At 45.9% G+C, this 17,830-nt stretch overlaps 1 protein-coding gene across 2 annotated transcripts in view; it reads left to right on the plus strand.

Moving 5' to 3' along the window:
• The window catches only part of LOC106590959 (stimulated by retinoic acid gene 8 protein homolog), a 50,226-nt gene extending 39,631 nt beyond the window's left edge, over nucleotides 1-10,595 (plus strand). For both annotated transcript variants that reach the window (XM_045712417.1, XM_045712418.1), the window contains 2 exons: nucleotides 2,924-3,035; nucleotides 10,258-10,595. In XM_045712417.1, coding sequence (XP_045568373.1) covers nucleotides 2,924-3,035; nucleotides 10,258-10,338 — 193 coding nt within the window. In that variant the 3' untranslated portion in view covers nucleotides 10,339-10,595. The remainder of the gene's footprint in view (nucleotides 1-2,923; nucleotides 3,036-10,257) is intronic.
• Nucleotides 10,596-17,830: the final 7,235 nt, after the last annotated feature.

A 17,830-nucleotide genomic window follows, 5' to 3' on the forward strand; every position in this document is an offset into this window, starting at 1 on the left:
CACAAGTGCTTCTTCATCCACCACATCTCGCACGAATGGGCATGCCATTGTCAGAGCAGAAAGGAACACACAATTTTGGGCCTTCATATAGGCTAGTGGCCACACCTGGTGCTGGGGGGTGGGCAAAAGAGGGCGATGCCTTATAACGATGACTTGGTTGTACTGATTGCTGGGAAAATAAAAAAACCTTAGAAAGATGCCACCGTCCTGTGTGCTCACAATAAGAGCTCATATGTCATGGCTCACTTGACTTTACGAGAATATACCTAATTTTTATTTTGAGCTGTGTCATCTTCTTGGAGCTGGGGAGGAAAGAAAAATAATGATTAATACATTTGTGTTACAGTTAGCATACAGTGTACATTGAAGGCATATCTCACCTCCCTCTCAAGTTTTTTATTTCAAGGTCCAGTTTCCTAATTGTCCTCTTTTTATTTCGGACTCCAGTGCAAGATTTTCCATCTTTTTCTTCTTGTACTGAATGTCTATGTCTGCCAGTTCTATTTGGCGCCGGAGGTGGTTGCCATACAACTTTCTGATAGCTTGTGAGCTCTGTGAACACAATACAATTAGCGCAGCTGGAATTTGGCAGGATGTGGTGTCCTTTTATTAATACGCACTATGTTGCCAGGCTGGTTTTCCCACTGTATAGCATCTGGGTCCTGTAAAAGAAATTAGATTTTTTGATTTTGATGAGGACTCCTCACCATTGTAGAGTAAATAGTACTTTCACAGTCTTAACATGATACCTCATGCCTTCTGGAATCCAGAGAGATGGTCTCCTCCTCATCATCGTCTCCATCATGTGCTGTTGCTGCTGCACTGGGGCCTTCACCCTATCACATTTAATCGGATTCATATTGAAGCTAGTAGACAAGACATGCCAGGCCTACAGTATGCCTTTGATGGAGTACTCACTGGATCAGCATCGTCTGGTGCTTGTGCTGGTGGCTCTAACAGGAACACAGTGCTGCCAGACACTGCAAGGCAATAGGTAAACCAAAGTCAGACAGTCCAAATTGATTCAATATGAATGTGGTTGTATCCCATGTAGAGATGGAAGGACATACCTTGAATGAAGCGGGTGGCATCTTGGGAGGAACCTATGCTCGTCTCTTTCCCCCCCAGGGATCCCCTCTAAGACGGGCCTGCCTTTATTTAGCTCCAAGGCCATGTCCTCTGCTGGGGTAAGGTCAGCCTTTGGTGACCCACCACCCGTGCCTTGTCTGTGGGTATTCTTTTTCACTGCTAAAACAGTACAGACAATGTGTGAGCAGGCACCTTCTGGGTACAATATATGCTTGTGCTTTGTTAAATATTAGTCAGGGACCATACCATTCTGCAGAATGTTCTTGTATTTGATTTTGACCTGCTGCCATGTCCGTTTTGGCCCGTTCATGTTTAATCTACACACACACACACACACACACACACATTTAATGGAGTCACACTGCAAAAAATTACTTGGTATTTTTGTCTTGTTTTCAGTAAAAATATCAAAAAATCTATCATAGCTTTATACAGTGTGATGGAGTTACTTTACACAATTTCACTCATATCTGCAGTGCATTTCAATTAAAAAATTTAACCGTTTCATAATTACAGTACAACTGCATTTTTGGAGATGTGAATTAAATATTTGAATTGTAATTGTGATGTTTCAGCGGAGCGGTGACTGTGTAATTGTGCACTACTTACGCATTCAGGCGGTCTGCAATACTTTGCCACGCTTTTTCTCTTTGCTTTATCACTGTGGCGGTGTTGCCTTTCTTCTTAATTATATATTTTACCTCCTCGTATGCCTCCATGAGGATTTGTGCTTCCGACGGGGAAAAGTACGCGGCTCTAGTTGCCATGGTAAATCAGTTAATCTGTGATCTGTGGCGGGGTCTATTTGAGTGAGCCGTGAGCGCGCACCTATCCAGGATTGGTTTCACCTGGCTTAATGAATCCGTGTCTGCTCATCCTGGCTTGGTCTTTGTGCAACCAATTAAGCCTGGACGCACATGTTTTGGCTTCATTGAGCTCAGCTGAGTCATTTATCCCGGATGTCTTAATTCTACTTTTGTGCAACAGGCCCCTGGTACCCGAATACGTAAATAAACAATACAATTTTAAGACGGAGAATCGTTATTGTCTTTACCGGAGAAAAATACCAAAGAACGCTCTCTCTCTTCCACGTGCTTGGAAACACTACAGCCAAAATGGGAGACACGTAGATAAACTACAATTTCTGTCTCATTTTCCCAAAAACCAGCCTGAAACTCTTTCTAAAGACTGTTGACATCTAGTGGAAGCCCTAGGAACTGCAATCTGGGAGGATTTCGCCTTATAATAAAAGTGAGAGCCATTGAAAACAGTAGTAGGCTGAATTTTGTTTTGTTCTGTTATTCCCACAGACATTATTTTAACAGTTTTAGAAACTTTAGAGTGTTTTCTATCCAAATCTACCAATTATATGCATATCTTAGCTTCTGGGCCTGAGTAACAGGCAGTTTACTTTGGGCACGTTTTTCATCCGGATGTGAAAATACCTACCCAAGAGAGGTTAATAATCCCCCCTGCTCTGTGTTCTTCCAGTCCTACACCTCTGTCATGCCTTACTGTAGGAATAGTCCATTAGGATAACAATGGGGGAATCTCAATGGCTTTCTTCTCTCCTCACCTCCTTCTCGAAACCCATTGGAGGAGAAGGTCAGAGGGGAGGGACCTCCTGGCTTTCTCATCCAATGTGATTTAAGATTTAAGTATGTTCTTGAGACTGTCCCAATTCTCTCTCTCTCTCTCTTAACACCTTCCCTACTCAGTCTCCTTTCCCTGCTCCTCTGTCCTCTGATGTACTGTAGGACTGGTGTGACAGGAGAATAATGCTTTCTTCCTGCTGTTGATTCATTACCAACCACTTCTCTCTGTGTGTCTCCAGTCCTGTCCTGGCCCCTCCTCAGTGTGGGGACTTTGAGAAGCTCCGGGAGATCTATAAGGACATCATGTGTTTCGTCAAGACTCAGATGGTGGAGAAACCAGAACATAACCAGGTAGGAACCAGGACATAACCAGGTAGGAACCAGAACATAACCAGGTAGAAACCAGGACATAACCAGGTAGGAACCAGGACATAACCAGGTAGGAACCAGGACATAACCAGGTATGGTAGAAACCAGGACATAACCAGGTAGGAACCAGGACATAACCAGGTAGGAACCAGGACATAACCAGGTAGGAACCAGGACATAACCAGGTAGGAACCAGAACATAACCAGGTAGAAACCAGGACATAACCAGGTAGGAACCAGGACATAACCAGGTAGGAACCAGGACATAACCAGGTATGGTAGAAACCAGGACATAACCAGGTAGGAACCAGGACATAACCAGGTAGGAACCAGAACATAACCAGGTATGGTAGAAACCAGGACATAACCAGGTAGGAACCAGGACATAACCAGGTAGGAACCAGGACATAACCAGGTAGGAACCAGGACATAACCAGGTATGGTAGGAACCAGAACATAAACAGGTAGGAACCAGGACATAACCAGGTAGGAACCAGGACATAACCAGGTATGGTAGAAACCAGGACATAACCAGGTAGGAACCAGGACATAACCAGGTAGGAACCAGGACATAACCAGGTAGGAACCAGGACATAACCAGGTAGGAACCAGAACATAACCAGGTAGAAACCAGGACATAACCAGGTAGGAACCAGGACATAACCAGGTAGGAACCAGGACATAACCAGGTATGGTAGAAACCAGGACATAACCAGGTAGGAACCAGGACATAACCAGGTAGGAACCAGAACATAACCAGGTATGGTAGAAACCAGGACATAACCAGGTAGGAACCAGGACATAACCAGGTAGGAACCAGGACATAACCAGGTAGGAACCAGGACATAACCAGGTATGGTAGGAACCAGAACATAAACAGGTAGGAACCAGGACATAACCAGGTAGGAACCAGGACATAACCAGGTATGGTAGAAACCAGGACATAACCAGGTAGGAACCAGGACATAACCAGGTAGGAACCAGGACATAACCAGGTATGGTAGGAACCAGGACATAACCAGGTATGGTAGGAACCAGAACATAACCAGGTAGGAACCAGGACATAACCAGGTAGGAACCAGGACATAACCAGGTAGGAACCAGAACATAACCAGGTATGGTAGGAACCAGAACATAACCAGGTAGGAACCAGGACATAACCAGGTAGGAACCAGGACATAACCAGGTATGGTAGAAACCAGGACATAACCAGGGAGGAACCAGAACATAACCAGGTATGGTAGGAACCAGAACATAACCAGGTAGGAACCAGGACATAACCAGGTAGTAACCAGAACATAACCAGGTAGGAACCAGGACATAACCAGGTATGGTAGAAACCAGGACATAACCAGGTAGGAACCAGGACATAACCAGGTAGGAACCAGGACATAACCAGGTATGGTAGGAACCAGAACATAAACAGGTAGGAACCAGGACATAACCAGGTATGGTAGAAACCAGGACATAACCAGGTAGGAACCAGGACATAACCAGGTAGGAACCAGGACATAACCAGGTATGGTAGGAACCAGGACATAACCAGGTAGGAACCAGGACATAACCAGGTAGGAACCAGGACATAACCAGGTATGGTAGAAACCAGGACATAACCAGGGAGGAACCAGAACATAACCAGGTATGGTAGGAACCAGAACATAACCAGGTAGGAACCAGGACATAACCAGGTAGTAACCAGAACATAACCAGGTAGGAACCAGGACATAACCAGGTATGGTAGAAACCAGGACATAACCAGGTAGGAACCAGGACATAACCAGGTAGGAACCAGGACATAACCAGGTATGGTAGGAACCAGAACATAAACAGGTAGGAACCAGGACATAACCAGGTATGGTAGAAACCAGGACATAACCAGGTAGGAACCAGGACATAACCAGGTAGGAACCAGGACATAACCAGGTAGGAACCAGAACATAACCAGGTATGGTAGGAACCAGAACATAACCAGGTATGGTAGGAACCAGAACATAACCAGGTAGGAACCAGGACATAACCAGGTATGGTAGGAACCAGAACATAACCAGGTAGGAACCAGGACATAACCAGGTATGGTAGGAACCAGGACATAACCAGGTAGGACACAGAACATAACCAGGTATGGTAGGAACCAGAACATAACCAGGTATGGTAGGAACCAGACATAACCAGGTAGGAACCAGGACATAACCAGGTATGGTAGAAACCAGGACATAACCAGGTAGGAACCAGGACATAACCAGGTAGGAACCAGAACATAACCAGGTAGGAACCAGAACATAACCAGGTAGGAACCAGGACATAACCAGGTATGGTAGAAACCAGGACATAACCAGGTAGGAACCAGAACATAACCAGGTAGGAACTAGGACATAACCAGGTAGGATCCAGGACATAACCAGGTAGGAACCAGAACATAACAAGGTATGGTAGGAACCAGAACATAACCAGGTAGGAACCAGAACATAACCAGGTAGGAACCAGAACATAACCAGGTAGGAACCAGAACATAACCAGGTATGGTAGAAACCAGGACATAACCAGGTAGGATCCAGAACATAACCAGGTAGGAACCAGAACATAACCAGGTAGGAACCAGAACATAACCAGGTAGGAACCAGGACATAACCAGGTAGGAACCAGAACATAACCAGGTATGGTAGGAACCAGAACATAACCAGGTAGGAACCAGGACATAACCAGGTAGGAACCAGAACATAACCAGGTATGGTAGGAACCAGAATATAACCAGGTAGGAACCAGAACATAACCAGGTAGGAACCAGAACATAACCAGGTAGGAACCAGAACATAATCAGGTAGAAACCAGAACATAACCAGGTAGGAACCAGGACATAACCAGGCATGGTAGGAACCAGGACATAACCAGGTAGGATAAAGGACATAACCAGGTATGGTAGGAACCAGGACATAACCAGGTAGGAACCAGAACATAACCAGGTAGGAACCAGAACATAACCAGGTATGGTAGAAACCAGAACATAACCAGGTAGGAACCAGGACATAACCAGGTAGGAACCAGGACATAACCAGGTAGAAACCAGAACATAACCAGGTATGGTAGAAACCAGAACATAACCAGGTAGGAACCAGAACATAACCAGGTATGGTAGGAACCAGGACATAACCAGGTAGGAACCAGAACATAACCAGGTAGGAACCAGAACATAACCAGATATGGTAGGAACCAGGACATAACCAGGTAGGAACCAGAACATAACCAGGTAGGAACCAGAACATAACCAGGTAGGAACCAGAACATAACCAGATATGGTAGGAACCAGAACATAACCAGGTATGGTAGGAACCAGGACATAACCAGATATGGTAGGAACCAGGACATAACCAGGTAGGAACCAGAACATAACCAGGTAGGAACCAGAACATAACCAGGTAGGAACCAGAACATAACCAGATATGGTAGGAACCAGAACATAACCAGGTATGGTAGGAACCAGGACATAACCAGATATGGTAGGAACCAGGACATAACCAGGTAGGAACCAGAACATAACCAGGTAGGAACCAGAACATAACCAGGTAGGAACCAGGACATAACCAGGTATGGTAGAAACCAGAACATAACCAGGTAGGAACCAGAACATAACCAGGTATGGTAGGACCCAGGACATAACCAGGTAGGAACCAGAACATAACCAGGTAGGACCCAGGACATAACCAGGTAGGAACCAGAACATAACCAGGTAGGAACCAGGACATAACCAGGTAGGAACCAGAACATAACCAGGTATGGTAGGAACCAGAACATAACCAGGTAGGAACCAGGACATAACCAGGTAGGACACAGAACATAACCAGGTAGGAACCAGGACATAACCAGATATGGTAGGAACCAGGACATAACCAGGTATGGTAGGAACCAGAACATAACCAGGTAGGAACCAGGACATAACCAGGTAGGAACCAGAACATAACCAGGTATGGTAGGAACCAGAACATAACCAGGTAGGAACCAGGACATAACCAGGTAGGACACAGAACATAACCAGGTAGGAACCAGGACATAACCAGATATGGTAGGAACCAGGACATAACCAGGTATGGTAGGAACCAGGACATAACCAGGTATGGTAGGAGCCAGGACATAACCAGGTAGGAACCAGGACATAACCAGGTAGGAACCAGGACATAACCAGATATGGTAGGAACCAGAACATAACCAGGTAGGAACCAGGACATAACCAGGTAGGAACCAGAACATAACCAGGTAGGAACCAGGACATAACCAGGTAGGACACAGAACATAACCAGGTAGGACCCAGGACATAACCAGGTATGGTAGGAACCAGAACATAACCAGGTAGGAACCAGAACATAACCAGGTAGGAACCAGGACATAACCAGGTAGAAACCAGGACATAACCAGGTAGGAACCAGAACATAACCAGGTAGGAACCAGGACATAACCAGGTAGGACACAGAACATAACCAGGTAGGAACCAGGACATAACCAGGTAGGAACCAGGACATAACCAGGTAGGACACAGAACATAACCAGGTAGGAACCAGAACATAACCAGGTATGGTAGGAACCAGAACATAACCAGGTATGGTAGGAACCAGAACATAACCAGGTAGGAACCAGGACATAACCAGGTATGGTAGGAACCAGAACATAACCAGGTAGGAACCAGGACATAACCAGGTATGGTAGGAACCAGGACATAACCAGGTAGGACACAGAACATAACCAGGTATGGTAGGAACCAGAACATAACCAGGTATGGTAGGAACCAGACATAACCAGGTAGGAACCAGGACATAACCAGGTATGGTAGAAACCAGGACATAACCAGGTAGGAACCAGGACATAACCAGGTAGGAACCAGAACATAACCAGGTAGGAACCAGAACATAACCAGGTAGGAACCAGGACATAACCAGGTATGGTAGAAACCAGGACATAACCAGGTAGGAACCAGAACATAACCAGGTAGGAACTAGGACATAACCAGGTAGGATCCAGGACATAACCAGGTAGGAACCAGAACATAACAAGGTATGGTAGGAACCAGAACATAACCAGGTAGGAACCAGAACATAACCAGGTAGGAACCAGAACATAACCAGGTAGGAACCAGAACATAACCAGGTATGGTAGAAACCAGGACATAACCAGGTAGGATCCAGAACATAACCAGGTAGGAACCAGAACATAACCAGGTAGGAACCAGAACATAACCAGGTATGGTAGAAACCAGGACATAACCAGGTAGGATCCAGAACATAACCAGGTAGGAACCAGGACATAACCAGGTAGGAACCAGAACATAACCAGGTATGGTAGGAACCAGAACATAACCAGGTAGGAACCAGGACATAACCAGGTAGGAACCAGAACATAACCAGGTATGGTAGGAACCAGAATATAACCAGGTAGGAACCAGAACATAACCAGGTAGGAACCAGAACATAACCAGGTAGGAACCAGAACATAATCAGGTAGAAACCAGAACATAACCAGGTAGGAACCAGGACATAACCAGGCATGGTAGGAACCAGGACATAACCAGGTAGGATAAAGGACATAACCAGGTATGGTAGGAACCAGGACATAACCAGGTAGGAACCAGAACATAACCAGGTAGGAACCAGAACATAACCAGGTATGGTAGAAACCAGAACATAACCAGGTAGGAACCAGGACATAACCAGGTAGGAACCAGGACATAACCATGGTAGAAACCAGAACATAACCAGGTATGGTAGGAACCAGAACATAACCAGGTAGGAACCAGAACATAACCAGGTATGGTAGGAACCAGGACATAACCAGGTAGGAACCAGAACATAACCAGGTAGGAACCAGAACATAACCAGATATGGTAGGAACCAGGACATAACCAGGTAGGAACCAGAACATAACCAGGTAGGAACCAGAACATAACCAGGTAGGAACCAGAACATAACCAGATATGGTAGGAACCAGAACATAACCAGGTATGGTAGGAACCAGGACATAACCAGATATGGTAGGAACCAGGACATAACCAGGTAGGAACCAGAACATAACCAGGTAGGAACCAGAACATAACCAGGTAGGAACCAGGACATAACCAGGTATGGTAGAAACCAGAACATAACCAGGTAGGAACCAGAACATAACCAGGTATGGTAGGACCCAGGACATAACCAGGTAGGAACCAGAACATAACCAGGTAGGACCCAGGACATAACCAGGTAGGAACCAGAACATAACCAGGTAGGAACCAGGACATAACCAGGTAGGAACCAGAACATAACCAGGTATGGTAGGAACCAGAACATAACCAGGTAGGAACCAGGACATAACCAGGTAGGACAAAGAACATAACCAGGTAGGAACCAGGACATAACCAGATATGGTAGGAACCAGGACATAACCAGGTATGGTAGGAACCAGAACATAAGCAGGTAGGAACCAGGACATAACCAGGTAGGAACCAGAACATAACCAGGTATGGTAGGAACCAGAACATAACCAGGTAGGAACCAGGACATAACCAGGTAGGACACAGAACATAACCAGGTAGGAACCAGGACATAACCAGATATGGTAGGAACCAGGACATAACCAGGTATGGTAGGAACCAGGACATAACCAGGTATGGTAGGAGCCAGGACATAACCAGGTAGGAACCAGGACATAACCAGGTAGGAACCAGGACATAACCAGATATGGTAGGAACCAGAACATAACCAGGTAGGAACCAGGCCATAACCAGGTAGGAACCAGAACATAACCATGGTAGGAACCAGGACATAACCAGGTAGGACACAGGACATAACCATGGTAGGACCCAGGACATAACCAGGTATGGTAGGAACCAGAACATAACCAGGTAGGAACCAGAACATAACCAGGTAGGAACCAGGACATAACCAGGTAGAAACCAGGACATAACCAGGTAGGAACCAGAACATAACCAGGTAGGAACCAGGACATAACCAGGTAGGACACAGAACATAACCAGGTAGGAACCAGGACATAACCAGGTAGGAACCAGGACATAACCAGGTAGGACACAGAACATAACCAGGTAGGAACCAGGACATAACCAGGTATGTCTCTGTCTGTCTGTCTGTCTGTCTGTCTGTCTGCCTGTCTGTCTGTCTGCCTGTCTGTCTGTCTGCCTGTCTGTCTGTCTGTCCACCAGATAACAGGTTCTTCTCTCTCCATATAGGACCTGTGTCTGTCTGCTGTGAGGGACTATGAGGAGATCTTTCTCCAGTGTTCAGAGTCCTTCGACAGTGAGGACATGTGATCCACAGGAGGCTGCTGTCCGGAATGACATCAAACACCTGGAAACCGTGGAAACCAATGTATTTAACACCGTCCCACTGATTCAGCTCCAGCCAATACCAACGAGCCTGTTCTCCCCGATTAAAACCCCAACTTCCTGTCATGTCAACACCTATTTGTTGTGTTTGTTCCTGGTGAAATGAAAGACACATTGTGTTACTTATTATTACTTGTTAAATGATCACTATTTGTGATTTGTTTTATAAATGTTCAGCTTTTTAAAAAATACAATTATTGTTCCGGGCTTTTCTACCCGTTTATTATTATTATAGACATGTTTTATACTCTGTACATTCCTGTTCAGTTTTATATGTGATGTGATGATGAGGCGAATCATTCAGCAGTTTCTATTTGATGTGTATCATTGTTCAGCCTTTTTAAACCGTTCAGAATCAGCATTTTGTCCAGACAGTCTTTCTCTGTGTATTAAACCCTCAGCCTCAGAGTGTGATAGAGAGGGGGTGGTTGGGACGTGGAAGAATTTATAAAATGTAAAAAAAAATAAAACATTTTATTTTTTTTAAATATATCGCCTTTGTATCTTTATATCATTGTAATGTGGTTAACCTTAAAAAATGTAAATGAACATGATTTAAAATCTTAAAATGCAACCAGAGTGGCCCTTCGATCGTGGGGAAAAGGTCTGCACTTGAATCTGAAGGATTGTAGTGTGGCCTTTTGAGCCGCTCTGCAATACCCATAAAACCTAGCGGTCAAACAGGGAAATGGTTCCAATGGTTTTTCCACCGTTCAGTTTTATGGAACCGCTGGTCTACAGGCTTCTGAGTTTCACGGTCACTGGTTACATTCTAGAAATACAGATCACGTGTGGCAGTGTTTGTCTGTCTGGCTGGCTGGCTGGCTGTCTGTCTCCAGCCCCAGGCTTGTCCCCTCTCTTCTACCTTATAGTGAGACCAGTCCCCAGCTGTCCCCAGCCCCAGGCTTGTCCCCTCTCTTCTGCCTTATAGTGAGACCAGTCCCCAGCTGTCCCCAGCCCCAGGCTTGGTCCCTCTCTTCTGCCTTATAGTGAGACCAGTCCCCAGCTATCTCCAGCCCCAGGCTTGTCCCCTCTATTCTGCCTTATAGTGAGACCAGTCCCCAGCTGTCCCCAGCCCCAGGCTTGGTCCCTCTCTTCTGCCTTATAGTGAGACCAGTCCCCAGCTGTCCCCAGCCCCAGGCTTGGTCCCTCTCTTCTGCCTTATAGTGAGACCAGTCCCCAGCTGTGCCTAAAGCCCCAGACTTGGTCCCTCTCTTCTGCCTTATAGTGAGACCAGTCCCCAGCTGTCTCCAGCCCCAGACTTGGTCCCTCTCTTCTGCCTTATAGTGAGACCAGTCCCCAGCTGTCCCCAGCCCCAGGCTTGTCCCCTCTCTTCTGCCTTATAGTGAGACCAGTCCCCAGCTGTCCCCAGCCCCAGGCTTGTCCCCTCTATTCTGCCTTATAGTGAGACCAGTCCCCAGCTGTGCCTAAAGCCCCAGTCTCCACCTCACACTGCCTGATGATGTCCATGGTTGTCTGTCTGTCTGTCTGTCTGTCTGTCTGTCTGTCTGTCTGTCTGTCTGTCTGTCTGTCTGTCTGTCTGTCTGTCTGTCTGTCTGTGTCTCTTCCTCCAGCCCCAGCCCAGTCCTCTTTCTGCATAATGAGCAATCATTTCCTAGCTTCAACCCCATCCTAACACAGCCTGCGGGGCCATGTCTCCCCAGCCTGGTACCCTCTGCCTTAGTGAGAAACAGTCCACAGTATCGTCCTATCAGTGCCTGATGACAGTATCATCCTATCAGTGAGGACAGTATCATCCTAACAGTGAGGACAGTATCATCCTATCAGTGAGGACAGTATCGTCCTAACAGTGAGGACAGTATCATCCTAACAGTGAGGACAGTATCATCCTAACAGTGAGGACAGTATCATCCTAACAGTGAGGACAGTATCGTCCTAACAGTGAGGACAGTATCATCCTAACAGTGAGGACAGTATCATCCTAACAGTGAGGACAGTATCGTCCTAACAGTGAGGACAGTATCATCCTAACAGTGAGGACAGTATCATCCTAACAGTGAGGACAGTATCGTCCTAACAGTGAGGACAGTATCGTCCTAACAGTGCCTGAGGACAGTATCGTCCTAACAGTGAGGACAGTATCATCCTAACAGTGAGGACAGTATCATCCTAACAGTGAGGACAGTATCGTCCTAACAGTGCCTGAGGACAGTATCGTCCTAACAGTGAGGACAGTATCGTCCTAACAGTGAGGACAGTATCATCCTAACAGTGAGGACAGTATCATCCTAACAGTGAGGACAGTATCATCCTAACAGTGAGGACAGTATCATCCTAACAGTGAGGACAGTATCATCCTAACAGTGAGGACAGTATCGTCCTAACAGTGCCTGAGGACAGTATCGTCCTAACAGTGAGGACAGTATCATCCTAACAGTGAGGACAGTATCATCCTAACAGTGAGGACAGTATCGTCCTAACAGTGCCTGAGGACAGTATCGTCCTAACAGTGAGGACAGTATCATCCTAACAGTGAGGACAGTATCGTCCTATCAGTGCCTGAGGACAGTATCATCCTAACAGTGAGGACAGTATCATCCTAACAGTGAGGACAGTATCCTAACAGTGAGGACAGTATCGTCCTAACAGTGAGGACAGTATCATCCTAACAGTGAGGACAGTATCATCCTAACAGTGAGGACAGTATCATCCTAACAGTGAGGACAGTATCATCCTAACAGTGAGGACAGTATCATCCTAACAGTGAGGACAGTATCATCCTAACAGTGAGGACAGTATTATCCTAACAGTGAGGACAGTGTTCATCCTAACAGTGAGGACAGTATCATCCTATCAGTGAGGACAGTATCATCCTATCAGTGCCTGAGGACAGTATCATCCTAACAGTGAGGACAGTATCGTCCTAACAGTGAGGACAGTATCATCCTATCAGTGAGGACAGTATCATCCTAACAGTGAGGACAGTATCATTCTAACAGTTCCTGAGGACAGTATCATCCTAACAGTGAGGACAGTATTATCCTAACAGTGAGGACAGTATCATCCTAACAGTGAGGACAGTATCGTCCTAACAGTGAGGACAGTATCGTCCTAACAGTGAGGACAGTATCATCCTAACAGTGAGGACAGTATCATCCTAACAGTGAGGACAGTATCATCCTAACAGTGAGGACAGTATCGTCCTAACAGTGAGGACAGTATCATCCTAACAGTGAGGACAGTATTATCCTAACAGTGAGGACAGTATCATCCTAACAGTGAGGACAGTATCATCCTAACAGTGAGGACAGTATCATCCTAACAGTGAGGACAGTATCATCCTATCAGTGCCTGAGGACAGTATCATCGTAACAGTGAGGACAGTATTATCCTAACAGTGAGGACAGTATCATCCTAACAGTGAGGACAGTATCCATTATTGTCTAAACATGCAGAGTCATCTAGAGTTCAACTTCCATTTAGCCATTTTGTTTGTCTGTGTGCTTCCTCCCAGGCCTCCATATATCTGTCTGTGTGCTGCCTCCCAGACCTTCATATATCTGTCTGTGTGCTGCCTCCCAGACCTTCATATATCTGTCTGTGTGCTGCCTCCCAGACCTTCATATATCTGTCTGTGTGCTGCCTCCCAGACCTTCATATATCTGTCTGTGTGCTGCCTCCCAGACCTTCATATATCTGTCTGTGTGCTGCCTCCCAGACCTTCATATATCTGTCTGTGTGCTGCCTCCCAGACCTTCATATATCTGTCTGTGTGCTGCCTCCCAGACCTTCATATATCTGTCTGTGTGCTGCCTCCCAGACCTTCATATATCTGTCTGTGTGCTGCCTCCCAGACCTTCATATATATGTCTGTGTGCTGCCTCCCAGACCTTCATATATCTGTCTGTGTGCTGCCTCCCAGACCTTCATATATCTGTCTGTGTGCTGCCTCCCAGACCTTCATTTATATGTCTGTGTGCTGCCTCCCAGACCTTCATATATCTGTCTGTGTGCTGCCTCCCAGACCTTCATATATCTGTCTGTGTGCTGCCTCCCAGACCTTCATATATCTGTCTGTGTGCTTCCTCCCAAACCTTCATATATCTGTCTGTGTGCTGCCTCCCAGACCTTCATATATCTGTCTGTGTGCTGCCTCCCAGACCTTCATATATCTGTCTGTGTGCTGCCTCCCAGACCTTCATATATCTGTCTGTGTGCTGCCTCCCAGGCCTTCATATATCTGTCTGTGTGCTGCCTCCCAGACCTTCATATATCTGTCTGTGTGCTGCCTCCCAGGCCTTCATATATCTGTCTGTGTGCTGCCTCCCAGACCTTCATATATCTGTCTGTGTGCTGCCTCCCAGACCTTCATATATCTGTCTGTGTGCTGCCTCCCAGACCTTCATATATCTGTCTGTGTGCTGCCTCCCAGACCTTCATATATCTGTCTGTGTGCTGCCTCCCAGACCTTCATATATCTGTCTGTGTGCTGCCTCCCAGGCCTTCATATATCTGTCTGTGTGCTGCCTCCCAGACCTTCATATATCTGTCTGTGTGCTGCCTCCCAGACCTTCATATATCTGTCTGTGTGCTGCCTCCCAGACCTTCATATATCTGTCTGTGTGCTGCCTCCCAGACCTTCATATATCTGTCTGTGTGCTGCCTCCCAGACCTTCATATATCTGTCTGTGTGCTGCCTCCCAGACCTTCATATATCTGTCTGTGTGCTGCCTCCCAGGCCTTCATATATCTGTCTGTGTGCTGCCTCCCAGACCTTCATATATCTGTCTGTGTGCTGCCTCCCAGGCCTTCAGAGATGTTTTGCTTCATTTCATGTAACTTATTAGATGCAGCAATTATTGTATTTCACTTACAAGGTCTTTGTTTCAGTTTGTCGTTGGATAATCTGCCCTTTTTACCCCCCCCAACTCTTCTGTCCAGAACAGTTTACCGGAGACCCCACTCCCTCCCTGCACCAGCCACCAGGGCCGCACTACATCAACACGAGGCAAACACATCCCTGATGTACTCTCTATTAATTCATTACTGGAAGCCCGGCCCAGGCCTAATTCATGCATTGCATTTTAAATGAATGAGCTGCTCCTTTAAATGTTTTAATAACCAATCAGATAAGAGAAATGGTGTCCAGGGATGGATGGATGGAGTGTGTGTGTGTGTGTGTGTGTGTGTGTGTGTGTGTGTGTGTGTGTGTGTGTGTGTGTGTGTGTGTGTGTGTGTGTGTGTGTGTGTGTGTGTGTGTGTGTGTGTGTGTGTGTGTGTGTGTGTGTGTGTGTGTGTGGCATGCGGGACAGTAGTTAAGGAATGGCTTGACGCTGGAGGGAGCAGAGCTGATAAACAGGGTGCTGCCTAAAGTCTAATTTCATTTAGAGGTCACACATTTTGTCCTGCTACTTTCAGATATTCTCAGAGAGACCAGGGAAGCCTGTGGGAAAGAGAACAGGGAGGTTTCAGAGATTGTTCTCAGAGAGACCAGGATGCTTCCCTTGGGGAAATGTATTTCCCGCAAAATAAAGTTGAGCTCGATCTTTGATTGATGGCATAGAGTTAGCATATTTTACATAAACTATACAAAAGTGTGTGGACACCCCTTCAAATTAGTGGATTTGGCTATTTCAGCCACACCCGTTGCTGACAGGTGTATAAAATCAAACACACAGCCATGCAATCTCCATAGACAAACAATGGCAGTAGAATGGCCCGTACTGAAGAGCTCAGTGACTTTCAACATGGCACCGCCATAAGGTGCCAGGAGAACGCAACCTGTCCCAATGCATAGTGCCAACTGTAAAGTTTGGTGGAGGAGGAATAATGGTCTGGGGCTGTTTTTCACGGTTCAGGCCCCTTAGTTCCAGTGAAGGGAAATCTTAACACTACAGCATACAATGACATTCTAGACTATTCTGTGCTTCCAACTTTAAGGCAACAGTTTGGGCAAGGCCCTTTCCTGTTTCAGCATGACAATGCCTCCGTGCACAAAGCGAGGTCCATGCAGAAATGGTTTGTCGAGATCGGTGTGGAAGAACTTGACTGACCTGCGTTAGAAGTTCACCTAGGGGTCATGATTGGGGCTGTACCAAATGTTTGATGTATTAGAATAATTGATTACGCTTATGTTGTATTAATAGAAGGGGAGGGGTTATAAGACCCCTCCCTCTTTATTTTTATAGGGTCCTAGACTACAGATTAACAATATATATACACATTATGAGGTTTACACATTGTTCCACAGTTGTTCCACTCTCTCTCTCTCTCTCTCTCTCTCTCTCTCTCTCTCTCTCTCTCTCTCTCTCTCTCTCTCTCTCTCTCTCTCTCTCTCTCTCTCTCTCTCTCTCTCTCTCTGAGACAGAACTCTACAGGGGAGTGTAGGAGATCAGGCTACTCAGACATTCCACTATAAATCAACTTGGACATTTACTGCTAAGCTTTTAGATAGCACACTAAAGGCCTTGTTTATACAGCTTTGTAGACATGGTTCTAAAGGCCTTGTTTCTACAGCTTTGTAGACATGGTTCTAAAGGCCTTGTTTATACAGCTTTGTAGACATGGTTCTAAAGGCCTTGTTTATACAGCTTTGTAGACATGGTTCTAAAGGCCTTGTTTATACAGCTTTGTAGACATGGTTCTAAAGGCCTTGTTTATACAGCTTTGTAGACATGGTTCTAAAGGCCTTGTTTATACAGCTTTGTAGACATGGTTCTAAAGGCCTTGTTTATACAGCTTTGTAGACATGGTTTTAAAGGCCTTGTTTATACAGCTTTGTAGACATGGTTCTAAAGGCCTTGTTTATACAGCTTTGTAGACATGGTTTTAGTCTCAGGAGTGAAAAGGTAATGACGTAGTCAGTGACATCATCAGGGCGAGACTTAGGGTTTAACAAAACAACTTGAAACTCTTTTTCTTTGATGCAGAACTTCCTGGGAAACATGCGCCATGTTCCTGGTTGTCAACTTCTGTCTGCAGCTGCATTAATAAAGGTTTTTGAACGATTTAATTAAAGATATTGTCCTAATGCTAATTTCACCAATGAGCCAATGATTGACAAGGACGAAAAGGAATTAACCCTTAAACACTTGCACAGAGACCTGACCTCTAACCCCATCGAACACCTTTTGGGATGAATTGGAACGCCGACTGCGAGCCAGGCCTAATCGCCCAACATCAGTGCCCGACCTCACTAATGCTCTTGTGTACTGGTCCCGTGTGGCTCAGTTGGTAGAACATGGTGTTTGCAACGCCAGGGTTGTGGGTTCGATTCCCACGGGGGACCAGTACATCATTTTTTTTAAATGAAATGTATGCATTCACTACTGTAAGTCGCTCTGGATAAGAGCGTCTGCTAAATGACGTAAATGTAGAATGGAAGCAAGTCCCCCTGCAGCAATGTACCAACATCTAGTGGAAAGCCTTCCCAGAAGAGTGGAGGCTGTTATAGCAG

The sequence above is a fragment of the Salmo salar genome, unplaced genomic scaffold (assembly GCF_905237065.1).
Source record: "Salmo salar unplaced genomic scaffold, Ssal_v3.1, whole genome shotgun sequence".
Lineage (NCBI taxonomy): Eukaryota > Metazoa > Chordata > Actinopteri > Salmoniformes > Salmonidae > Salmo > Salmo salar.